Source organism: Gasterosteus aculeatus, chromosome X (genome assembly GCF_964276395.1).
Source record: "Gasterosteus aculeatus chromosome X, fGasAcu3.hap1.1, whole genome shotgun sequence".
Classification (NCBI taxonomy): domain Eukaryota; kingdom Metazoa; phylum Chordata; class Actinopteri; order Perciformes; family Gasterosteidae; genus Gasterosteus; species Gasterosteus aculeatus.
This window is the reverse complement of record NC_135698.1, coordinates 16,277,729-16,302,253: the sequence shown is the minus strand read 5'-3', so window position 1 is coordinate 16,302,253 and position 24,525 is coordinate 16,277,729. Positions and strand designations below refer to the sequence as shown.

The 24,525-nt window shown below is 46.8% G+C and overlaps 3 protein-coding genes across 6 annotated transcripts; 1 reads left to right on the top strand and 2 right to left on the bottom strand.

Annotated features, from left to right (window-relative positions):
• Positions 1-44: 44 nt before the first annotated feature.
• ankrd27 (ankyrin repeat domain 27 (VPS9 domain)) lies at positions 45-16,207 on the bottom strand. Of its 2 annotated transcripts, none has more exons than XM_078083058.1 (27): positions 16,008-16,207; positions 13,248-13,369; positions 12,908-13,018; positions 11,392-11,700; positions 10,923-10,982; positions 10,419-10,472; positions 10,081-10,146; positions 9,842-9,918; positions 9,377-9,498; positions 8,520-8,598; positions 7,906-8,038; positions 7,735-7,827; positions 7,396-7,517; positions 7,027-7,109; positions 6,817-6,932; positions 6,497-6,589; positions 6,215-6,412; positions 5,690-5,743; positions 5,360-5,476; positions 5,243-5,287; positions 5,027-5,164; positions 4,751-4,945; positions 4,079-4,372; positions 3,518-3,611; positions 3,315-3,393; positions 3,179-3,242; positions 45-2,701 (listed from the first exon to the last, which is right to left on the bottom strand). In XM_078083058.1, the coding sequence occupies exons 2-27, from the start codon at positions 13,347-13,349 to the stop codon at positions 2,303-2,305; spliced, it is 3,297 nt and encodes a 1,098-aa protein (XP_077939184.1). In that variant the 5' UTR covers positions 13,350-13,369; positions 16,008-16,207; the 3' UTR covers positions 45-2,302. The 2 variants fall into 2 exon arrangements, with proteins under 2 accessions (XP_077939184.1, XP_077939185.1); XM_078083059.1 differs by having other exon boundaries at positions 13,248-13,462; positions 16,008-16,140.
• Positions 16,208-16,798: 591 nt separating this feature from the next.
• LOC120808925 (E3 ubiquitin-protein ligase TRIM21) lies at positions 16,799-21,972 on the top strand. Of its 2 annotated transcripts, XM_078083060.1 has the most exons (3): positions 16,833-16,946; positions 18,619-18,774; positions 19,538-21,972. In XM_078083060.1, the coding sequence occupies exon 3, from the start codon at positions 19,547-19,549 to the stop codon at positions 21,188-21,190; it is 1,644 nt and encodes a 547-aa protein (XP_077939186.1). In that variant the 5' UTR covers positions 16,833-16,946; positions 18,619-18,774; positions 19,538-19,546; the 3' UTR covers positions 21,191-21,972. The 2 variants fall into 2 exon arrangements, with proteins under 2 accessions (XP_040018209.2, XP_077939186.1); XM_040162275.2 differs by lacking the exon at positions 18,619-18,774 and having other exon boundaries at positions 16,799-16,946.
• Positions 21,200-24,525, bottom strand: faap24 (FA core complex associated protein 24). 2 transcript variants are annotated; one of them, XM_078083061.1, is made up of 5 exons: positions 24,201-24,434; positions 23,836-24,104; positions 23,154-23,296; positions 22,915-23,073; positions 21,907-22,557 (listed from the first exon to the last, which is right to left on the bottom strand). In XM_078083061.1, exons 1-5 carry the CDS (start codon positions 24,233-24,235, stop codon positions 22,306-22,308), a joined length of 858 nt encoding a protein of 285 aa, XP_077939187.1. In that variant the 5' UTR covers positions 24,236-24,434; the 3' UTR covers positions 21,907-22,305. The 2 variants fall into 2 exon arrangements, with proteins under 2 accessions (XP_040018212.2, XP_077939187.1); XM_040162278.2 differs by lacking the exon at positions 23,836-24,104 and having other exon boundaries at positions 21,200-22,557; positions 24,201-24,525.

Below are 24,525 nucleotides of genomic sequence, written 5' to 3'. Positions count from 1 at the left end.
TAAGTAATCACCATTCATTGAAAAATAATCCTCGATAAAAACAATTCATCTCATTACGTTTATTACTGGTTGGCAGATAAATAAGGCACATTCACATTATATTTGAATAAGACATCAAAAACTAAAATCAGTGCTACAAAAATAATTAAGACTTGACTTCAGATTACGTTTGACATCCTTTCATCTTGAAATGTAACACTGGAAACCAAAAGCTGAAAGCTCGCAACTGGTTTCCTTGACAAAAAAAACAAAAACTATCGACAAACATCGGCGGAGGAAAGAAACCAAAGAAGTTTAACGTGAAGAGGTGAGCAGCGACCTGAACGTTCGCAGTAAACAAGTGAACGGTGTGAGGGGAACATGTGACACGAAGGAACAGAAACGCTAAATGTGACTAAGATCTCGTAATGTTTAAAGGAACCAAACTGGTGGTTTTGCATATTTTATATCTCCTAAATTTAAAATCTCGAGTTTGTTGTGAAAAATTCGCAAAAACGTGAAACTTGCTCACTGCTGATTTCATCATTCTGATAGAGAATAGTAATTTAATATTGTTCAATTCATACGATGAGGAAAAAACCCTGTGGCATAATATTTATCAAGACGAGTGCACTGCTGTGAAAACATAGAAAATATATTTATATATAAATAAAAAATAAAAAAAAGTTTGGAAACAATGAGCTAAAAAATATTTTTATTTGACGCAAACAAAAAAATTTCAAATTGATTTTTGATCGAATTCAACCTCGTTTCTGATTAAATGAATAAAGAACAGTTTAATAAACCCGCTCCTGAACGTAATAGCTTTAAGATTTAATTTGAACTACGTTGGTGTGATAATGAAAACCTTTGGCACGGATGTCAAATGCAAGATTTGTCATTCACGGGATTAAAACATTATGGAGCAGAACGACCTGAAACTAAGTGAAATAAAAGGGTTTTCTATTGCTGCCTGGAGACCCGCCGGATCCTTCAAAATAAAACTACCGGCTTTCCTTCTTTCTTTTTGAGAGGGCTAGAAGAAAGTGCTTCAAACTCAAGAGAAGAAGGAAGAGTTTAAGAAAAGACTCTGTTAATGTACCAAACAGCATGTAAAGTCACAATGAAATAATATTTTACACAATTTCATACATTTGTTGCTAAAACTAGCACAAAATATAAAATGGGGTTCACTTTTAAAAAAGGCATATTTACCAGAGTCCTTTGAAGCAGTAATTTAACTTCTCAGAACAGCGGAGCTACTGGTTGTGTGATTGTGTATTTGTGTTACTGTTATGGTGTTGTTGTGTGACTTTGGTGTTTTAAAAAGGTTAAGTCGCATAATGACTCAAACTACCGTCTTCTCGGAGCTGGAATCTCGGTTTTCTGGAGTCTGGTGGCTTGAGGAGAGAATCGACAGTTAACATTTGCGCTGATGGTATTCAAATAAAAGTCAGTTGGTTTGATTCAACATTAGAGTAAGAAAAATTAAATGAATAAGATACGGCTTCAAAATAAATTATACAATGACACTCGAAATCAAGACGGACCTTAAATTAACATTCGTTTTTTATGGTTTTTCCACATTGTCTTAAAAGCAGACACCTCCCTCTACTCCCGAAATGTCTGACAAACTGTGCAGAATACATTCTATCATTTCATTGCGACTTTAAGAAGGGTCAATACAGCCAAAATCTACTAAAGACCTTCTCTCTCAACTGTTGGTTTAATCCGTCTCATGGATTTAAGTGATATCAATCCAATCGGTCAGTTTTAGTTATAAATAATAATAATTATTCTTATGAGACAGATGATAACCTGCTTAGATCTAGTTTTGGGAAGTTAAAAGGTCATAACTTCTTCACCAAAATAACAGCATTTTAAAAGTAAAGAGTAAATTTAAACAAATCACAACCTCCGTTAGCGTTAACTGTTAGCATTGCTGCGTAGCTGATCCGGACTGTGCCGCTACCTAGCCCACGCTACCTAGCTCGTCGTTCACGTCGTAACGTCAAACGTTCGATGACACGCGCTGATCAATTATGCGATAACGCAATGTGGTGGTTACCCGATCCAGCACCAGACGCCTTTCTGATACCATCGATCCCATCTCCGCTAGAAAGGTCCCGGTGAGGTGGGGGGTGAAAAAGTGTTTTATTGTGAACAGAGTCTTTTCCTCTCGTTGTTTCTGTCGAGTTAAAAGAACCGTTTAGTTCATATTCAGCAAAGAGACATGAAGAGTTGTCTCAGCTGACCTCAAACTGTGAGCTTTCCTTCTTCCTCATTGAGGGGAACCAAGAACTGACCCCCACCCGACTCCCTCTCACGACACCTCTACGACCGGACTCCCCGCTCGCCTCTCCGACGTTTGGTCGCGTTCTCTCCGATCGCTTCCCTCGACGGGGTCGAGGTCAGCGGGATTCGAGCCCGCGTCCTCGCTGCTCTCCTCCTGCTGGGCCTCGACGCCAGCGTGAGTATGTTCACCCGGTGACCCCGTCGAAGGGGCCGAGGTCGTGTGCGAGTCGCCGTACGTTTCAGCGCACGCCTCCGCCGTGTGGCCGTGTCCGGTGGGTGCGGGCTCTGGGGTCCATCCTCCTGGGTCCAGGGTGTGGCAGCGTCCCAGGGGCCGCTCTCTCAGCCGGGGCCCCGCCTCCATGCTCGTAGAGGGGCTGCTGACCTCCACCGTCTCCCCTCGCCTCAACCGCCGCCTGTCGGGGTCCCCCTGGGGGAGAAAAGTGGAAGACAGGGCTGACAACTTCAAGGGTTATCAAAAGAGAATATTTGACAGCGAGTCGCCCCCTGCTGGTCATCAGGGGGAAGCAGCTTCAACACGAAGCTTCGGAGGCCGAGAGCCTGAACAGTCTTCAATAAACCCTCAGATCAGAGGATTAAAACGCTAGTTGCCTTTTATCTATCCTGAGGTCTAATCCGTTTCTTCTGATTCACATTGCAAAGATGTGCTCTACGTACGAGTACTCTATGAAGTACTCTCTCATGTATTCTACGAAAACAGTCCTACATTTCCCACAATGCAACCAATGGAACATCTACGATAACAGCCCGTCTCCACATCTCCACCACTCACTCACTCACTCACCCCCACCCAAAAAGTCCCAATGGGTTCATCCTCTGGGGATACCGAACGCCTTAGTTATTTTAGTGTGGAGCAACGCCACAGGCCAGAGGTGCAGGCACGTACCTGGCTGGTGTTGGTTGAACACCTGGAGGGAGGACTGGGGGAGCCCTTTCTCATCTGCTGGACCCTGAATCACAAACAAACAGAGGTTACCTCCACAGAAGTCTCTGAGGGAGGCGGAGGGAGGTGAGGGCGCTACCTGCTGATGGGCTGGGCCAGCTTCTGTCTGCGGCCGTGGTTGTGATCCTGCAGCTTCAGACGCTGCACGAACGAATGAGCTGCAGAGACAACAAAAGGGAGGGGGGGTCCTAAATAACGAGTGACAAAGCATCCAACGACACTCTAAAAAGGAGGCCGAGTCGGGATCAGAAACTCATTAACGATGAATGGTTTCCAAATTACCCAGAGCTCCTTTGGGCACAGACAGGAGTTTGATTGGTTCGGCGTCGGGGGAGAGTCCTGACGCTTTCTGCAGAGCTCTCAGGATCTCCGTGTTCTGCAGAGGAAAACGCCAAAGAGTTCCTGTGATCATCATCAAGCACCAATGCTTCATCACATATCGATCATTTTTTCCATCGTCTCCTCCCACGCTTTCCTTCGTGTTAAATCGACCACCCGGAACCTGCGACGTGATGTGCTCGGTGTGCATGTCGATGTTTAAGGCACAAAGTCTCTCTCTAAAAAGGCCTTTACAAGCTAGAGTAAAATACGCCTGTAAATATCAAATATCTAGGGCTTTTATTGTGAAAAGCAGTGGGTCAGCTCAGCGTGGCCTTGCCCAAGGTTTACAGCAGTAACAACGTTTGGTTCAGACTGCCGAGCGTCCCGTTTTCAACATTTCTGAAAATGTTCTGTTTGACATAAATGAAACAGAAATATGAATATATGTGATCCCATCTAGGACCCTGTTGTCCTAGTTTACTGTGTGTGTGTGTGTGTGTGTGTGTGCGCGTGTAGCTCCACCTTGCCGCCCAGCTCGTAGGCGCAGTCCAGCGGCGTCCTCTGCCTCTTGTTCCTGAGGCCGGCCGAAGCCCCGCCCCTCAGTAGCAGCTCCACCAGCTCCTGGTGGCCGCCGCGCACCGCCTCGTGCAGAGCTGTGTTGCCCTGGCGGTTCGCCGCGTTTACCAGCGCGTCGCTCTGCAGCAGCGTGCTGGCCGTCTCGGGGCTCCCGCATAGGCAGGCCTGTATCAGCGGCGTGTTGCCATAGTGATCCTTTTTGTTCAGTTTGGCGTTGCACTCAAGCAGAAATCTCACCACCTAAAAAAACAACAAAAATATTGCATTTGATGGGGACTATTTTCAGCAGCGGATTAATCCACATTTGCTGCTCTCGTGCAGTGTGACCCTTTGATGTATTGTAGCCCACGGTAACGCAGGTTTATATTGATTTTCAGACAAAAGCAAAAAAATAAATGAAACCACACAACAAAGACAAACAAACCACTGGACCGGAAGTATTAGAAACTAATCTTTACGTGGGAGCTCTCCTGAACTTTTTGATTCATCTTTGTTTTCATTCATTACCGCGGGAGATTGTTTTCAAACGTTTCATTTCTTTATTTTCTGTGTTTTATTATTATTTATTATTTATGTGGCGATAAATAAGTGTTCCTCACTTGCCCCTCCCACTCCTACCTGGACGTGGCTGTTCTGGCTGGCCAGGTGTAGCGGCGTGGCGCTGTGGTTGGTGCGGGCGTTGACGTTGGCTCCGTGGCGGATCAGCAGAGCGGCGAGCGGGCAGTGGCCGTGCAGTGCGGCGACGTGCAGCGGCGTGAAGCCGCCGCCGTTGCAGCTGTTGACCCCGAGGGCCCCGGCATGCAGGACGGAGAGCTGGGGGACACACAGAGGACACCGCGGGTTAGAGCCCCGCCTCCCGCCGACGCCGCTTGAAGACGGCCTCTGCCGAGTCACCTTCTGAGTGGGGGCGCAGGTCGGACACTGACACAGCGGGTGGCACAGCGAGGCCTCAGACTGAAGCGCCCCCCCTCCTCCCCGCTGTTCCTCCTCCTCCTCTTCCTCCTCCTCCATCCACTCCAACAGGTAACGCACCTAAAGCACACACACAGGGAGACGGCACTCGTTAATGAGTCCACAAGCCGGACAAAGCCGGAGACACTTTGTCCTCACCATCTCCACGTCGCCGTCTGCAACGGCCCGCAGCAGCTTCTCCACCTGTCGATGACACACAGTCAGTCCCCGCGGAAACGGCCTCTCAGGGAACACCAGTGAGGTCATCGCTCCTACCTCTCTGTGTCTGACCCGTTCGACCTCCGGTTTGACCTCAGGCTCCCGGGAGGAGGTGCTGGAGACGGAGGAGCGGCGGCTGCTGCAGTCGGAGGCCAGAGGGGATCGGCTGGGGGACTGAGGAGGTGGAGGACAGACAGACAGGTGTGACAGGTATGTGTAACAATGCAAGATGGCTACAACCAAATCTCCAAACTCAAAACTTGAAAATGTTCCACAAACCAACGAAAAAAGAAAAAAAACATTCCTAGCAACTACTGACTGTTTTAAAAAGGTCACATGGTGCGGCTCATGACCTCTGACCCCGGGGGTTTACTCAATCATACTCACATCGACTTCTCTGCGCTGGCAGCCGTTCTGAGCAGACTGCAACAGGCCGAGGATCTGCAGCGGGAAGGAAGAGAAGGTTTCAGAATGGTTTGTGCTGATCTGAGGTCAGGTTCTCACACTCAGTGGTTCCACTAATCCCATCAGCTGAGCTCTGAAACAAGTCGCTTTCACGTCCGTTTGCTTCAATGATCTGTGACCAGCAGCTTGTATTAAATGTCTCTCCACCAAACGTCATTCTTAACACGAAGCCAGCTTCAACAAATTAGAAAGAATATTCTTTTAAATTCTTTTACACTGCGTAAGAACCAATACTGAAATATAGATACAAATGTCTAGTGATCAAAGGAGAGCAACATGCCAACAAACAACAAACTTCTTCTTAAATACAGCATGATGTTTACTCAGTAAATTGTGGTCCATTTAGAGTCAAAGAGACCATAAAGCAGGGGATGCTTTAGGGCGGAGCTACACGCTGATTGACAGGTCTCTAATAGACCATGAAGGGTCTCTGCGTGCGCCGCTGACCTTGGAGTTGAGCGCGCAGCGCAGCGGCGAGTCCTTGCTCTTGTTGAGGACGTGGGTGCTCGCCCCGTTCTCCAGCAGCACCTGGATGATCCCCTCGTAGCCCCAGCGGGACGCCATGTGCAGCGCCGCGTCGCCTTTGTCGTTCTGCAGGTCCAGGCGGCACGTTTGTACGTCGTAGTACACCAGCGCCTTCACGCACTGACACAAGTAAAAAATTTCAGAGTCCTAGTACGCAAAGGATGTGATCGCATCAGGAGAAGTTGTAATAAGCGCGACACTCACGTCCTCGTGCCCGTGCATGCAGGCCAGGTGCAGCGGCGTGTTCCCGCTGTTGTCCTGAGCGTCCGTGTCGGCCTTGTAGTGCAGCAGCAGCAGCTACGGGACAAATTAGACTTTATCTAATCAGATGTCAGCAGAGTTTCATGTTGTTGAAATTTAGTGGAAAGGGTTTTACAGGAGAATTCAAGATATTTGATGAATCAGAAAATATATAAATAAAATGCTTTCCTCCATCGTTTTCGTTTTTTTTAAAAAGCTTCTCTAAATCTTTTTTTGTATTATGATTCACACAGTCAAATGCTGTGTGTGCGTGTTTTTTTCACCGTGACTCCCTGGTATCCCCTCTGGCAGGCCAGGTGCAGCGGCGTGAGGGCGTGGTAGTCCGTGGCGTTGACCAGCGCTCCTTTACACACCAGCAAGTCGATCAGCTGGGTCTGGCCTGACACACACACACAATCATCGTGGTCACAGTGAATGTTTATCTTTTATCTCTGTGTGTGTGTGTGTGTGTGTGTGTGTGTGTGTGCGCTCACCACAGATGGCAGCGGCGTGCAGCGGGGTGTAACCGCGGTCGTCTCGGGAGAACGGCGTGACGATGGACGGGTCGTTCAACCGCCTGCCGACAGGAAGTCAGGTTACTCACACTAACAGGTGGGGTCAACGGGTCAATCAGACCCCGCCACTGACTGACAGGGCAGCTCGGTGACAGGTGAAAGGGATGAAAGAAAAGATTCAGATCTGACTGAACAGTTTCCAGCCAGGGTGGTGGGGGAGGGGTGGGGGGTCAAGTAGGAAGTAAGCAAATAGCTTTTCGTTCCGGAGTCTTTGATGAAATAATAGAAAAAGCTCAAATAATAATGAAACTGTCCCAGTAAAATGTGTGTGTGTGTGTGTACACTGACCCTGACAGCTGGAGGTCACAGAGGTCACATGAGCAGAGGGGATGACACATTGTGACGTCCTCGATGCGCTCTCCTTCACTCAGCAGACGTTGCACCTCCTCCTCGTTTCCATTGGCGATGTGCTACAACACACACAGCGTCATGGCCCGAGTTACACAATCGCTACAGTCCGGTCCCGCAGTCCGGCCCCCCAGTCCGGCCCCCCAGTCTGGCCCCCCAGTCTGGCCCCCCAGTCTGGCCCCCCAGTCCGGCCCCCCAGTCTGGCCCCCCAGTCTGGCCCCCCAGTCTGGCCCCCCAGTCTGGCCCCCCAGTCTGGCCCCCCAGGCTCCGTGAGCTCACCTCAAACAGGCGGTGGATGGGCGTGGCAGCGCTCTGACACAGCAGACTCATCCTCTCTTTGAACAGCGCCTTGTCGTTCAGCTCCCCGGAGCCCTGGGGGAGGGGACACGCTGAGTTAATTGAGGCGGGGGGCAGGGGGAAAAGGAAAAATCCCCCAGGCCAATGACTCACGGAGCGCGTGTCCTGCAGCTTCCCCAGGCTGATGTACTCCAGCGCGGCCTCGAAGGTGCTCAGGCAGTAGCTGAGCTCGTCTTTGCTGGAGAGGCTGAAGCAGAAGTTCCTGATGTAGCTCAGGTTGGCCATCCTGACAACACATAACGGTGAAGTGCAGATTAAACTCCCCCTCGTTCTTCAGGCATTGATGACAGAAAAGCTTCTTTGCACAGGCGTCAATCTCAACTCTTCTCTTCACTCTTCTCTTTATGACGGGCTGTGAGACGCCAACTGACCTCCAGCTTCCTGCCGAGTCATCACGCTAACTAGCTGACTGATCGGGTTAATGAATACTAATGTTCTCCTCCTATTTTACAGCCTTTACTGATGTATTTAATCCTTTGGGGTAAACAAGCATTATATTTAAAATGCTAATTAACTTTAGATTAAACTTGTGCAACAGAGCTATGCTTAATATAAATATGGATTCAATGAATTAAGCTCAACTCAGATTTTGTCAATGTTAGATTATATACAGACGGGGGGAGGGGGGAGGAGGGTGGGGGGGTGTAGACGGCAAACTGATTTCCTCTAAACAAGTAACAACCCCCACCCCCTCCCTTCTCACTCACCAGTTGGGGATTTCCGTCTTCACCAGCAGATAGAGGATGACGGAGAGCAGGTCGTCTGCACACACGGCCTCTATGCTGACTGCGCACACGCACACACACACACACACTTATTCTTTTTGCAAAGAGCATTCTGAAGGACATTAGGGAAAATGCTTCAAAGTTCTGCTCCAGGAAACAAAAAAACAGGACGAATAGGTTGAATTCAAAGAAATGTATGCAGGTACCACTGCTGATCCAAGTTAAAATCCAGCAACAAATGATTGGTCTGTGTGATGAAAGCTTTGGGAAACTCTCCTGTGATGTCATTGCCGGTTTCTCTGACCCGCACTAAATAACTGGGAAAGGCATTTTGACTCGTCTTTATTCCATTTGTCTTAGTAGTGGAGTTAAGGAGCTACTTGGGATGTGATGCTTGGATGAGCTTCTGAAGGATGAACACGCGCTTAAAGTAATCATCTCAAATCGGCCGAGACACCCTGACACTTGTTTGTCCAAAACAAACAAACCACGCGGCTCACAGGGCGGGTTTAGATTTCCAAAGCAAACTGGACTAACCCACTTAAGGGCCTTTGAGAGCAGGTATTGTCCTGCCTGCTGACTGGGTTACAGACGGTTGGAGGAAGTTTGGGTCACGGAGAGTTCATGTGACCCTCTCAGGCCTCTGGACTACACAAAGAGTTTATTTTTACAGAGTTTTTTTCAGCTTAAATCATTTGTGACTGATGAACATTATCAGCTCAAAAAGCTAACAACCGTCTCTTTTCTTGTGATAACAGATTGATTATCTCGACAAAACTTGTTTTCCATAAGAGACACAGGCAGACACAGAGAGAGACACGGAGACAGACAGGCAGTACCTGTGCCCCGGGGGGTCTGGGTGGCGGTCAGGGCGACTCTGCGCAGGCAGAGCAGCTTGAGGAGGGGGGAGGTCTGCTGGTTGAGCTTACTCAGCTCCCTCTTTGCTCGAGACAAGTTTAAACTGAAGAAACACAGCAAGAGTTATACATCTACAGTAGAACAGTGGAAAATACCATTAGATACTTTGCATAATTAAAACGTAAACTTGAAATGCAATCAGCCCTTAGCCCCGCCCTAAAGCATCCCCTGCTTCATGGTCTGTTTGACTCTACATGGACCATAATTCACTCAACAAACATCATGCTGTATTGAAGACTTGAAAGTAGAGATTGAGACCATGAACTCATGTTTACAATGTTTACTGAGGGAATAAATCAGAGAAGGAGTTGTTTCCCATAGACGTCTATGGGACCAGAGAAGTCGCCCCCTGCTGGTCACTAATAGGATTTCACAGCTGAACTGACCTGAACTCGGGCTTCACTCCCAGCTCGTTCTGCTGCAGCTCCTGAAGACTCCTGTTGGTTTTGTTGAAGGCGGCGTCCTGTTGGCCGGACACATTTCACCAGCGTGAAAACTACGTCAACAGGCCAGTTTGGCTGCACCGGTCTCCTCAACGGGACGCGTGCAACATTCCTGCAGTTATTTTGATGTTTAAGTGCTTTCTGTAGGCGGATCTATCGTTTCTATCAGAGTTCCGACCCACCTGATTGGCTTCCAGCGTTCCCACAAAGTTAAAAATTAAATCATGGATGCCATGATGAACATACATCTGGAACAAGAAGAAATAAAACATTTCAGTGAGCGGCTGTGAGAACGAGTCAGAACATCGGATTGATTACATCAGCGAGCCGTAACCGTGGTGACGACGAATGAGAGATGTTCGTTACGCACATCGTTGGCTGTACACTAGACTCAGTTAAAATGGGACAAAAGCTTAATTTTCCAACAGGGTCGCTATGGAGACAGTGTTTTGTCCGTGGGCTCGGCTTTAACTTGACACCTCCCTGGAAGAAGAGAAGGAGAAACTGAGGGAGACCTTACCTCCACCGCCTGCTTGAGAAGACTCATCTGGACTTCCTGCTTCGCCAGAAGTTTCTGTGGAAGGAACAAGAAGCTGCGTCATCGGATCTCGAACGTCCTCGACTGTGACGGGTTAATAGATTCATACGTGTAGTTTGTCACCTATTCGGTCTTAAGGCGTTAAGCTCTCTACAAGGCCTCCTGTTCAGAGGGATGACGTTGTCCTGCTCGGAAATATTTCACCTTTTAATGTCTCGCTTCACACCGGCTTGTCTCGACCTGTCTCATTTAGGACTTTTGGTTCATGCTGCATTAAATTAAGGATATTTTAATTAGACCTCGACCTCGGAAACGGCCGTCAACAGTTCTCCATTCGCAGAGAAAGTCCATGCACCGAGCAGCTGAGGGTGCACTTGTTTCGGTCACCAGCTCAGCGGTAATAAACAGGAACCGGTAGTAAGAGGGTCAGGAGAAACGACACGCGTAAAGAAAGACTCACTTCCTGTGATCGGCGTCAGTACTCACCAGACGAGAGTCCCTCAGCAGACACTGGAGACATTTAGTGTACAGACCGTTGACCGAGTCCTGAGAGGAGAGGAGGTTTTAGTTACACACTCCTCTGTTACAGGGAGGAACTTGCTCTCCTACTGAGGTATAATGGGTCTCTATTCTATATATCTTTTTAAACTCAACCAGCAAATCAGCATTTGATTTTTGAAAAGATATTATTATGAAAAGATAACATTTCTTCAAGTAGTTTCAGACCACAAGCCCGACATTTGCTAAGAATGAAAAGGAGAAAGTGAGGCACGCTGCAGGAAGGTAAGAGATTAAAGTGAAATAAAATGAATAGAGGACAGATTAAAGCAGAAGACACAAAATTAGGACAAGGTTAGGAAAGGAAGCAACCGAAGGAAAGAGGACAAAGGGGACGATGAGGAAGTAGAATGACAGAGAGAAAACAGCAGGAGGGAAGAGGGAGGATATTTCCTACGATGTGGTGTCGGAGTCCCTTCCTCTCCTGCTCCCTGAAGGCCTGACAGAAGCCCTGGATGAATCTGTCCAGCTTCTGTCCGTGGCGTCCCAGGAAATCACGGACGTCCTCCAGGCTCCTCAGGCAGTAAGGGGGCGGCGGCCCGAGCTGGTCCTCGCTCGGCTCCGCCTCCACAGGCCTGGAGATGCACAGGATGCTGTAGCTCTGCTCCTGGTCGTTGTAGAAGGTCTCTTCGAACAGGATGGGGACTGAAGAGGGAGCCGGGAAGCCGGAGCCCAGCAGGACCTGCCGGTCCTGAATCGTGACCTCCTGGAACAACACCACCACCTCCAGTTATTAACGCCACGTTTCTGGAGTTTATAGAGTTTCTTTTTGTCGACAAAATGCCTTGAAAGATCCGAACAAACCACACAAAATAAATCTTATTTTCTAATCTTCTTTCTGTTTCAGATCTTTTTTCCCACTCTCAGACCTTTGGCTGTGCTCTGGCTTGGGGGGCGTGGTGGCATCAGCGCAGGGGGCGTGGCATCACAAGTGCCAGCATAAGGAAGAGGACTAAAGCCTAGTTAATGCTTCTGCGTTTTCAGAGCGACGCAGACGCAAGCCCCCCTTGCGTGTCCCTTGCGTCGCTTTCCACACCTCCTTGTGTCCTTGTCGAGCAATTTATCTAGGCTTGCGTCGAAAGCTACGCAAGCGACGCAGCCTCCCGCAGCGCACCAGGCTGCGATTGGTCCGCTAACTGCATCCTTTACGGAGTCTCACATTTCCGCTTTCATAGCCAAATACCGCCACTATTAAAACAAAGAATGTTTACGAGAGAACGGATCAGATTCAAGAACTTTTGTCGGAAGAAATGCGCAAATATGACCACTTATACACGCCGTCATTGGTTGTATAAGCGGGTTGGATTCACGGAGGGAGATCGCCGCAGACGCCGGTTTGCCGGTCGAGAGGAACAAAGTTGTGGAGGAAAATACGGGACAAATGTGTCCGCGATGAAAAGCAGCAATGGCGATGCACGGGGCAATAAAGTCTATGATAAACAAATAAATAAATAATCAAATAGACGTGACTCTCTAGGTCGTCTTCAACAAAACACATCACTCCGTCTGTGAATTGCTCTGCAACACACGCAGAACCATGAATTCAAACGAGTGCGACGACAACAACCTTCTTCCCCTGTGTTGCCTTCAGGAACCGCGAGCATTGCGAATCATCACTTTCTATACATTGACCAGAGTAAAAACATCGTTTGAAGTGTGTGGCACAAGTAGCAGTAAAAGAGCAATAAGTTACGCCCGATCGTGCCTTCAACCACGCACTGCCACACCGCGCTGTGAGCTCCGTGTCCTCGTGACGATCCCTCTGAGTCACTGCAGCTCGGTTATGTCGACTCACATCTGTCTAAGCAACAGTCTTTTTGTCTACTGGACTGTGGAAGGCCTCGTCACAGTGTGGCCCGGTCAGACTGATACGTTGGTATCGGATGGAGTTCATGAGGTGCAGCGGGACAAACCTTTCCGTCCACAGTCCGGTACCCGTCCCCCGCCGGCTGCAGGACATAGCTGTCGAATCGGGAGTCCGAGAAGCTGCTGGCGGTCAAACTCCCACAACGAGGCACAAGGACCTGCAGGCGATGTGGAGACAGACATTGTTCTTCATTTGATTTCAACAACTATTCTCTATTCGTTTCAGTTAAAAACGTTTGCCTATTGATCATAGACTTGTGACAGAACGTGACAACACTGTAAAAAACAGAAAGAAAACTCCTTTACCAGAGAAAAATAAACAGGGTGTGAATCCTCTCTGAAGGCAGAGAGACGGACGGACAGACAGACAGAGACAGACGGACTCACGATGCCGTGGAGTTCTGCCACGCGGCTGCAGAGGTCCGGTCTCTGCTTCTCCAGCGCCGAGTAGAACGGGTTCTTGAGGATGTTCTCGTCGTACAGAGCCATAAGCAGCCTCAGGTCGGGTCCTGGAGAGGAAGGACAGTTCTGATCCGTTCTGAGCTCTTCAAACTATGACGTCACGACCGCCCCGTGACATGGAGACAAGTCACTGAAGACATCTTGAATAAAAAGGTTGAAAACTATCTACACGCTGCAGATTTAAAAAAATCATAAATATCTAGAAATAGATTTTTGTTCACAGATGATAAATCGAAGATGTAAACCTAGCAAAGATCAGCTTATGGAACACGTGGAGAAAACTTTTTATCTGACAGCCACTTCTGAGCGTCGGATCAAAAACACGTGAGAAGCAGAAGATTCAAACGACGCCAGGCGCATGAATCATTAGAGTCTGATTACCGTTCCAATAATATTGCACTATTTTTCACAGTTTCTCCACAGTAGAATTCTTGGGATGCGTCGGCCTCACAAAGCTTTGACTTGAACAGATTCACAATCTAGCTTTAGTCTTTTTTTTCAGTTTCAGCGGTATTTGCCCGTTATGTTGATGAGTTGGACTTTGCATCCAAAAGTCCAACTACTTCATTTGCTTCACTGATGTCTCTGAAATAGATAAACGTTTCACACTGTCTGCTTCCCCTTTTGAAAACAAACAATGCATCAATAATTCAACAAATTTTAACAATGGATTTATTTTAGGGAGCTGCTGGAGAACATGAACGTATTTCCAAAATGTCTCGGAGATGTTTCACCAACAAACCCGAAAAACTAAATATAAAATATACTCCTCCATCGAGGTGCAAATACACAACGACCCACAATACAATCCGATAATAGAAATCCAACATAAGTGAACATGAATAAACACACACAGCAACAGAAACATTAACATGATAACTACAAGTGCTGAAACAATAGTAGTATTATTCTTAATGAAAAATATCTGATCTTCAAAACTCTTCATGTGATCAACTCACTTCATTGCTGCACGCGCACACACACCTCGTGACCTCACAAGGCTTAGCACTAACCTTGTAAGTCAGCGGCGTGGAGAAATGACCCCCCCAGCCCCTCTGGGTGTGTGTGAGGGCTCGATCGGGATGAACTTTTGTTGGAATAAACAAACGAATGAAAAAACGCCTTGCAGAGGTTGGTAACTAACCGAAGGAGAAAGGTTCTGGCTGTAGGATTTGGCGCCACATGAAAGCCAAGCGAAACTTGAGCCAGCGAGTAACCGAACGGATCCCGGCTCCTCCGGCGTGACGGTCGCAGAAAACACGTCACAGAATTTTAAGAAACTGCCCAATTGGGCTCATTTGAAATACTTGAAACTGGAGAACGAACATTTACAGGTTATTAAACCGTTCCCTCTTAATGGTTTTAATGGCTAACTTCTATGATAAAGTAGCCCATGGATGATATGGGTTTACAGTTAATTACGTTGTGGAAGTTAGTTTATGGCGTTTCACCGGTGAGACTCGTCATTTTGTTTCCACGCCCTCTGGTGTTTCAGAGAAAAACGCTGTGTACAACCAGAATTTAGTTCAGAGTGGACAATTTCAAGTGGATTTACAGTTGGAGGTTGTAGATTGTGCAGAAATAAATGCTGAATGCACAGAGCTTTCCCGAGTTTGTTTTTTCCAGCCCGGATGACTAAAACACTTTTTTTGTTGCGTGTGGTTCAATATGTGGATATTAATATGGCTCATAAAAAAATAAAAGTCATTAGTGAGCTGAATGCTAAAACCACCAGAGGGTTCCCAGCCTGGAGGAGACCACCCCATCACACACATAATGAGCATAATGTAATTAACAGGAGGCAAAGCTGACCTCTGACCTCTCTATTACTCTTAAAACAAGCACAGTGCAGCACTTCAGCCTGAATAACCTTCCAGACAAAACAAGCCTCTGCAAAGCTACAGTCGCAGCTAACGACGGGATATATTTTCAAAATAAAACCGTTATTGACAAACACTTTGCAACATGTTCCAGTGCCACTAAATAGATGTACCTGTGAGATATTCAAACCGACCACTGGGACCGTCAGTAGGCGTTCAGGTTGAAGCTCCTTTTCTATTTCAGCAAATAGTTTTCAAAGCAGCGGGTTTATTTTGTCGAACCAAACCCCTTTTAAAATTCTAGCACTTTAATGTTTCTTTGTTTGACACAGGAGCAGTGCACACAATACTTCCGATTCCTTGGCCAAAATAAACTATTCTAACTGACATTAACGTATTTATTTTTTACGTTGATAAACTGAAATCGAAACGAATGCAAGTATAGGCAAGTCAAAACGTACTTTGATGTTACAATATGCAGTTCTGACAGTGAAGTTAACTATACGTTAAATGTTCCATTTTTTGACTGGAGTCTGGTAGGACGAGTCCGGCGGCTCGCGGCTTTGTGTGGTATTAGCGGTCGTCTTTAAATAACGGTTCACAAAACTCGCGTAGCCGGTGATATTTTAGATTATACGAACCGTTCAGCAACTTCCGTACTGAAGATTGACATATTCGGCTTCTAACGGGACTCGCCATCAGAACCGGGCACCGGAAGTTTCCCAATTAGCCCGCTAGCTAACAACAAAACAATATCAACCAGCGGAGAATGTAAAGCGTAGCCTAAAGACAGCACATCTGACGTTAGCTTATTAGCGTGTTAGCATGGGCAGCTAGCATTCCATCTAACAGAAGTAAAATATACCTGTTATTAGTTCCTCGGGTCATCCAGGCTTCAGCATGGCGGTGAAGAAACACCCACAGCGGACTGCCAGGAGCCGTCTACAGCGATCAGCTGGCTAACCAGCCGCGAAACCTCACCCGCCGGTCCGGGTTGCCAGACTGAGAGGAAACGCGTAAAACCAGCTGTGAGAAAAGTGGTCCCGGGTTGCCAGACATCGGAAAGGAAACATGTGAAACAGGCGGAGAAAAAGGGGTCGCTTTTGCCGTGAAAACTCATTTCCGCCGATGTGATGGAGAAAGAAAGATTGAGTCTTTATGATGAGATGAAAACATTTACATCAAAAAAATATTTTTAGATTATCAGTGTTGTGATATGAGAGCGTGATATTAACGTTCTTATAAATATTATTTTAAAATAAGAGAAACTTGGACTTCTCCTCCATCTGTCCTCATCCTTCTGGACCGTTCTGCTGCATTTGACACAGTAAACCACCAGATCCTTATCTCCTTCCTTCAGGAACTTCGGTCACTAGGTGTAACTGGAGGACACAGAAAACAAACCAGTACACTGGTTCCCATTCACATTCTTAACTCAACTAACTCAAGTTAAGCAACAAAACCTTTATTTAAACAGGTTAGTCTCATCGAGATCTTTTCCAACGAGATCCATAAAAACATCTGCAATACGTAAAACATACCGTGTTTAATATTTTTAACATTTAAAACAAAGAAAAGGAGGAAAAGGGATAACGAAAGTAAAAGCTCATGTTGTTTGATGTCATAAGATCGCGAGGAGGAGACAGTAGAGGAGGAGAGATTAAGTACTTGCTCAAGGTAAAGTAAAGTTGGTGTGAGCGACGCAGAGCTGCAGTCCAGACGAGTCTCTCTGTTTCTCTCTAAGGAAACAACTGAATCCAGCAGCTTTTCATCAACAACACAACAGGATCTCTGACAAACTCTGGTGAGTACGCTGCTCTACAAAGACTAGATGTAATTAAAATGTGCTTTTAAAGAGAAATATACACTTAAATAAACACACTAAATAATAAGAAATAAGTATCAGAGACCAACAGGGCCCGCTAAAAGCTTACTAAAAGTTAAACGTATATTATCTGATTTTATCTTATGACTTGAATCCCCTATTACGGCATCAATCTGACATTATACAAGCTGTTACATCATCCTTTGAACCTCAAAAATATCGACTGTGGTCAAACATCAGGGATTAACATGAAACCTCAGAACTACTCGGACAGGAATTCCACTCGACCGATGTTTAGCTGAGAAACGATGTAATGATAAATGCATAATGTGCTAAAACATCTCATTCATAAAGGGCGTAGGCTCCGTAAAACAAAAAGTGTTTGTGAGAACTAAAGACGGAAACAGAAAGTACAAGTTGGACTGGTGGAGCCGGATGAGCCTCCTCTTTGCTTCTGTACACACCCACATTCAACCATCCATCCATCCATTGTCAAACCGCTTATCCTGCACACAGGGTCGCGGGGGGGCTGGAGTCCATCCCAGCCAACTTCGGGCGATAGACAGGGTACACCCTGGATTGGTCGCCAGCCAATCGCAGGGCTACACAGAGACATACAACCATTCACACTCACATTCACACATCTACGGGCAATTTAAAGTCCCCAATAAACCTGATCCCCAGAGCATGTCTTTGGACTGTGGGAGGAAGCTGGAGAACCCGGAGAGAACCCACGCAGACACGGGGAGAACATGCAGACTCCACACAGAAAGGCCACTGGGCGGAATCAAACCCAGGACCTTCTGGCTGTGAGGCAACAGTGCTAACCACCACGCCACCGTGCCGCCCCCACATTCAACCAGTACCTGTAAATACCAAGCACGCTACCTGAGACTCATCAGCACAGGCACCAATAATACTGCTGCTCTCAGGCCTGTCGCGACAGGACCGGCAAACCAAGCAATTGCTTGGGGCCCCGAGCTGGCCAGGGGCCCCAAGACAACGACTGGTTAAGAGTCAAATGCAACGACAAACTGTGTGAGTGCCCCTTTGATAGTCAATGCAGTAAAGTGCAACGACACAGTTATCGGGGCCCCTCACTGCTAGGCTGACTGGTCGGATGCGTCACAACAACCGGGAGTTTTTCGCGCGTCATTGACTTAGGAGGCTGTGATTGGAAAACGGAACTGGAGCTGTCACGGTCGGGACAAATCAAAAATGCCCATAATTCGGGATGTCCCGCGTAATACGGGACAGTTGGCAACCCTAGCCCGGCATCATGAAGCGGAGAGGCTCACAGGACTGGCACTTACTTCAATTGAGCGCGATGTTCGCCAGTCTTTGGACATGGAGGACATTGTGATTGCCTTTGCACAAAACAGCAGTTTTAGATAATTCGCACATGTTTGTGAAAACTGAAAAATGTTAATGTGAGTGTATATGTGTGTGGTGTGTGTGTGTGTTTTTAAGTATGTTGGATTTAGTTATTGTGCATTTTTTTATGTATATTTGATTTTATGGTAGTGTGCAAATGTTAAATTGTTAAATGTTCAAGTTTAATGCACATTATGTTTATGCACTGTAAACCCTTTTTTATTTATATAAAGTCTGGGTGAACTTAAACTTTATGGCTGTGCTGTGGTTCCTGTAGGTTGTGGCGTGCGCGCGGCGGGGGCTTGGGGGGGCCTCCATGTCCATTTTGCTTGGGGCCCCCAAATTCCTTCAAACGGCCCTGGCTGCTCTGAAGGCTGTGATGGAGAGTAACATGTGAAGAGAAAGGATTCATTACGTCACCTTTCATCCTCAGGTGAGCTCATCCTGCTAGTTTGTCTTTAGCGGCTCTTTCAGGGCCGTCCTCATGCAGCGGTTCATAAGTGAGACCCACTAAGAAGTAGCTTCCATCGGTTCTTCTGCAGACTGAGTGCATCTGTTTCTATCATCATCTCTCTGCACCTCCTCTTCCTCCTCTTTGGCTCAGTGGCCTCCATGCTCAGACTCTTCCTCAAAGATGAAGACCAGGTCTTTGGTTTTAAGAAATTTAGCCTACTTTGAAAATGTATTTTCCTCTCATAAGGATGTAAGACGCAGAGTAGCAGAATTATTGAAATATTTAATGTGCAATGTGACAGAAATGGAGGCGTCACTTTGTGTTTTGGGGTTTAACATTATTTCTGTTTAGATTATGATCCAAACAATAACCAGATGAGTTTGGATGTTATCACTGCGATGCTGAAGACACCACATTGGTCCATCAATAGTAGATTCATGTTCCTAGTTGATACTGTTTGTTCAACTAAACATGTTACTTATTGCAGATCCAGATTTACTCAAAACATAATAAACACTTCTTTAATGATGCATTATTTTCGATTAAAACTAATCCAACATCAGTTTAGAATTGAATCTCCACCTTGAACTGACTTACAGTTACTTGAAGCACAGCGTGCTGATGCTGCCTTTTCTTCTTCTCTCCACTTCATTTAATGCACTTTCACTTTGAGCTTCTTGAAGGTTTTATTGTTGGTTATTAAAGGAGTAAACGTTTTATTAGTGTATCCTGTTGTCCTCAGAGTGTCGATATGTCTGCTGCCAGCTGTCTGCAGACTGAAGATCAGTTCCTGTGCTCCATCTGTCTGGACGTGTTCACTTATCCAGTCACCATACCATGTGGACACAACTTCTGTAAAGCCTGCATCACTGACCACTGGAACGTTAATGCCCCGTCTAACTGTCCCAACTGTAAAAAGCTTTTCTACACCAGACCTGAGCTGCAGGTCAACACGTTCATCTCTGAGATGGCTGCTCAGTTCAGACTGTCAGCTCAACAGAAAGCCAGCAGCAGCAGCTCAGAGCAACAAGCTGCCCAACCAGGAGAAGTTCCCTGTGACGTCTGCACTGGAACCAAAGTGAAGGCCCTCAAGTCCTGCCTGGTGTGTCTGGTCTCCTACTGTGAGGCTCACCTGGAGCCTCATCTGACTACGTCAGGTCTGAAGAGACATCAGCTGATGGACCCTGTGGAGAACCTGGAAGGCAGGATGTGTACGAAGCACGATAAACTGCTGGAGCTGTTCTGTAAGACCGACCAGATGTGTGTCTGCATGCTCTGCACTGTTTTAGACCACAAGAACCATGAGTATGTTCCTCTGAGAGAAGAATATGAAGGAAAGAAGGCCGAGCTGGGGAAGACTGAGGCTGAAGTCCAGCAGATGATCCAGAAGAGACGACTGAAGATTCAGGAGATCAAACACTCAGTGGAGCTCAGTGAGGAAGCAGCAGACAGAGAGGTAGCAGAAGGTGTCCTGGTCTTCAGCGCTCTGAAGGAGTCTGTTGGGAGAAGCCAGGCGGAGCTCGTCGACACCATCAAAGAGAAGCAGAGAAAGACACAGAAACAGGCTGAAGGCTTCATCAAAGAGCTGGAACAGGAGATCTCTGAGCTGAAGAAGAGAAGCACTGAGGTGGAGCAGCTCTCGCACTCTAAAGACCCTCTCCACCTCCTCCAGAGCTTCAGGACCCTGAACACTGCTCCACCCACCAAGGACTGGACAGGAGTCAGAGTCAGTGCACCTTCACATGAGGGGACTGTGGTGAGAGCTGTGCACCAGCTGGAGAAGAAGCTCAGTAAACAGATGAAGAAGCTGCTGGAGGTCGAGCTGAAGAGAGTCCAGCAGTCTGCAGTGGATGTGACACTTGATCCTGATACAGCACATCCTAAACTCATCCTGTCTGATGATGGAAAACAAGTTAAAGATGGAGATGAAAAGAAGAATCTCCCAGACAATCCAGAGAGATTTAATCAGTGTGTTCTTGTTTTAGGAAAGCAGAGTTTCTCTTCAGGTAGATTTTACTACGAGGTTCAGGTTAAAGGGAAGACTGACTGGGATTTAGGAGTGGTGAGAGAGTCCATCAACAGGAAGGGAAACATCTCAGCGTCTCCTCAGGATGATTACTGGGCGATACGGTTGAGGAATGAGAATAATTACTCTGCTTGTGCTGACCCATCAGTCCGTCTCTCTCTGGAGTCCCGGCCTGAGAAGGTGGGGGTGTTTGTGGAATATGAGGAGGGTTTGGTCTCCTTTTATGACGTTGGTGCTGCAGCTCTGATCTACTCCTTTACTGACTGCTGCTTCACTGAGAAACTCTACCCATACTTTGGTCCATGTCTTAATGATAAGGGTACAAACTCTGCTCCTCTGATCATATCTGCTGTCAATCACACTGAGTAGAACAAAAGGTTTTAACTTAACATTTTAATAATTTTTTGACGTCACAGCTGAAAAACCCTTTTCTCTTTTCTATCACATGTCAACTTTGACGGGACAATCACGTCCTTCAAACCTTTTAAAGCTCCACAGAAATGGAGTGAAAAGACAAAACCTGATAAAGTCCAGGAGATAAATTGAACGTTGCTGTTTATAAACAGAGATGGAAGCTGTCAGACAACTGATGATCTTTTCGTGAGCTGGATGCTTTATAATTGTTAATCAATGATTATGTCATAAAGGGAAACGGGCCTTGAGTTAATTTCCTGTTTGTTGATCATCTGTCCTGTGAATCACAGAGAGGAACCTTTTAATTTCCTACAGAAAGATTCTCAATCATTTCTTGAAATAAGTGAATATGTATTGCTCAGTGTTTACATTGGTGTTTTTATGATTATGATGATTAACATTTTTTTCTCTGTTTTTAGCTGATGCGTCACATTTGCTATTTGTTACAACACAACAGCAGCAGCAGAGAGGACTTTAATATCTTGATGTTCAGTGTTTGCATTGATAGGACTTGATCTCAGCTAATTGTTTTATCATCTTTATGTTAATGTTGCAGCTAACACAAATTTGCTATTAACTCTTTAAAGCCCAGGCTTAAACATGTTGTATTATTCCTAAATCTGATCTGCTCAATTCCCATTGACCTCCATGTTAAAATGAACAACGTTACAGCAGAAATAAACATGTTTATATGGCAACAAAACAACCTCTGTGGTCTGAATAAATGAACAGTGAATTATTTACGCGCCTCCTCCTGTGATCACTGTTACCTATTTGTTAAGTAAAAACAGAATTAAAGATGCCGACTTTTGACTAAAATACCAAACTTTAGACTTAAAACGTCAAAACTCCACTTCTTATATCCAGACTACGTGGCTCTGTCATCTCTGAGACCACGTCTGTGTTGTAATCGGGCTCATGGGCTTCCTGCAGTCAACAGACACATTTAGCTTCTTGTAGTTCAAACACCTGCAGAAACAAACCAAACTTGGACTTGTTTGAGTGCCGAGGTGCATCCACGTCATTTCCCCCAAACGCCCCCGGTGGAATAAGGACCCGGAGTTGAACCATCAGGTTCCAGCAGCAGTGTCTTTGTGGAAGAAGCCGTGGATCTGCTGAGCCGCAGCCTGACCCACGATGGGCTCTAGCTGGGCGGGGGCGGCGTTGCAGAGCTGCTGGATGCTGGAGAACCGCTCCAGGAGGGCCAGAGCTTTGACCCGGCCGACCCCGGGGACATGCTGCACCAGAGCCAGGACCAGCGGGTCCAACAGCCGGGACGAGGTCCTCCTCCTGAAGGGGTTCTCTCTGCCGACCCCATGGACCTGAGATGGTGGGACAGTCAGCGTTAGACCCTAGAAATGTAAACAACAGGTCGCTGATAGGAGGACTGCTGTCAGAGTCCAGACGCATTCCTGCTCAAACCCACGACTACACCTGATCAATTATTAAACATTATTACGTCTTAGGGAAGGGTTTCTATTTGAACAGCAGAGCTTTTCTAAAAGTCACATGGCTGGAAACCCACAGAAATAATGTAATAGTTTAAAATGATCCCATGGGACGCTGCTCAGCCAATCAAATCTTGGCTGTCAGATAACGCGTTGCGTCTCGAGTCAGTAAGTAAGACGCACACGGAGAAAGTCGAACAAATGAAACCGCCATCCGTCCAGAGTACTCACGATCTGCGCGATGAGCTGCGAGGCCTCGGCCTGCCCGCCGACTGGCAACAGGGTCAGGCCGAGGTCAAACACCACCAACTTCTGCATGGCGCCGAAGTACTGCTCACTCAGTCGGGTTTTCTCCACCAGAACCAGCTCCTGGAAGCCGTGGCTGCTGGTCTTTAAAGAAGAAGTGGGGGAGGGTACAGCAAGTTCACATCGGTAGAAACAAACCACTACGTCTCGTTCCCCAAACTTACATTTCTGTAGCGGACCAATTTCCTCTTGTAGCTGTTTCCAGCCACCACGTCGCACTCGGACACGTACAGCACGCAGCTCTTGTTGGGCAGGTGGAAATCTGCCAAGCCGAGCTCGTCCTCGAAGAGGATCCTCACGCCGCCGCCTGCAGCAGAAGCCAAAGCCTGTCAGTGACAATGGAGACTGGAAACGGATGAGAAAACACTGTTGTCCTTTCTGCAGGGACATGCTGTATTTGACGAGACAATGATAAACCTCTTTGACAGCATCACGTACCAGTTAAAGCCCATTTTAAATAATGCGAAGCAGAAACAAGGGGTGTGCTGCATCAAACTTATGTTCATGGTGAAAAGGCTCCTTAGAGAGGGTCTGCTGTTCGCAGACGAAATGAAACGGTGCAGGGTGGCAAATAATGAGGACTTTTACTGTTGATTAATCAAACTATAATCGACTTATTAGGTTTACGCATTTTAGTGAGCGTTTGCCTTTCATGCCGATACCCAATCCAAAACGTGTGCAACGCTATTTAGTCTAATTATTTAAAATATATAAAACGCCATTTTTTATCAATGGCACGTGAGCCGATTTGAAGAGTGGCGGTATTAGAAGAATCCCAGGTATACGGTTACAGTTTTATATCATATAACTACTGGATTTGTCTGGATTTCATCAAAATTATCTTACATTTCGATCGTCGTTTCTGAATAGCATAAGTTTGTCTATCCATCCATCCATCGTCAAACCGCTTATCCTGCACACAGGGTCGCGGGGGGGGGGGCATGTCTTTGGACTGTGGGAGGAAGCCGGAGAACCCGGAGAGAAGCAGAGCAGACACGGGGAAAACATGCAGACTCCACACAGAAAGGCCACTGGGCGGAATCGAACCCAGGACCTTCTTGCTATGAGGCGACAGTGCTAACCACCACGCCACCGTGACGCCCTCACAAGTTTGTCTAAATGGAAAAAAATAAAACACTTTTGCCAACCTGGTTGTTGTTGGGCGTTGGTATTTGGAACTTTTGTGATTCATAAATAACAAAAATAATTACCCTTTAAGCTCTGAACGAGGGGCGAGTTTCTCCATTTCTCGGTGGCAAAAACGTGTCCGTACGGAGGAACCGCATTCAGCACCGCTTTGGTCTCCATGGGGTTAAATATAAAAGGTCAAATAGTGACGCTACGATTAGATATAAAAGCACACAAACCCATGGCGCTCACGTCACAAATGCCTCGTTCTGTTGCCTGTATTGACTCCCAAACGGCCAAATCTCTTCTTTGTCTGCAGAGCGTTAGTGTAGTTGAGGAGCACACGTTTCTAGGTTGCCCCCTGCAGGCGGACATCGGAAACACACCCTCCTCGAACTAGTTACCTAG

Coding starts and splice junctions, on each gene's coding strand:
- ankrd27 (XM_078083058.1), bottom strand. CDS start 13,349: ATGGCTCTGTACGACGAGAACATCCTCAAGAACCCGTTCTACTCGGCG. Junction 8,039..8,519: donor AAGACGGAAATCCCCAACTG/GTGAGTGAGAAG, acceptor ATGTGTTGTCAG/GATGGCCAACCTGAGCTACA. Junction 5,477..5,689: donor GCCAGCGCAGAGAAGTCGAT/GTGAGTATGATT, acceptor CCACCTCCTCAG/TCCCCCAGCCGATCCCCTCT.
- LOC120808925 (XM_040162275.2), top strand. CDS start 19,547: ATGTCTGCTGCCAGCTGTCTGCAGACTGAAGATCAGTTCCTGTGCTCC.
- faap24 (XM_078083061.1), bottom strand. CDS start 24,235: ATGGAGAAACTCGCCCCTCGTTCAGAGCTTAAAGG. Junction 24,105..24,200: donor CCTCGTTCAGAGCTTAAAGG/GTAATTATTTTT, acceptor TTTTCCATTTAG/ACAAACTTGTGAGGGCGTCA. Junction 22,558..22,914: donor CGCAGCTCATCGCGCAGATC/GTGAGTACTCTG, acceptor CCACCATCTCAG/GTCCATGGGGTCGGCAGAGA.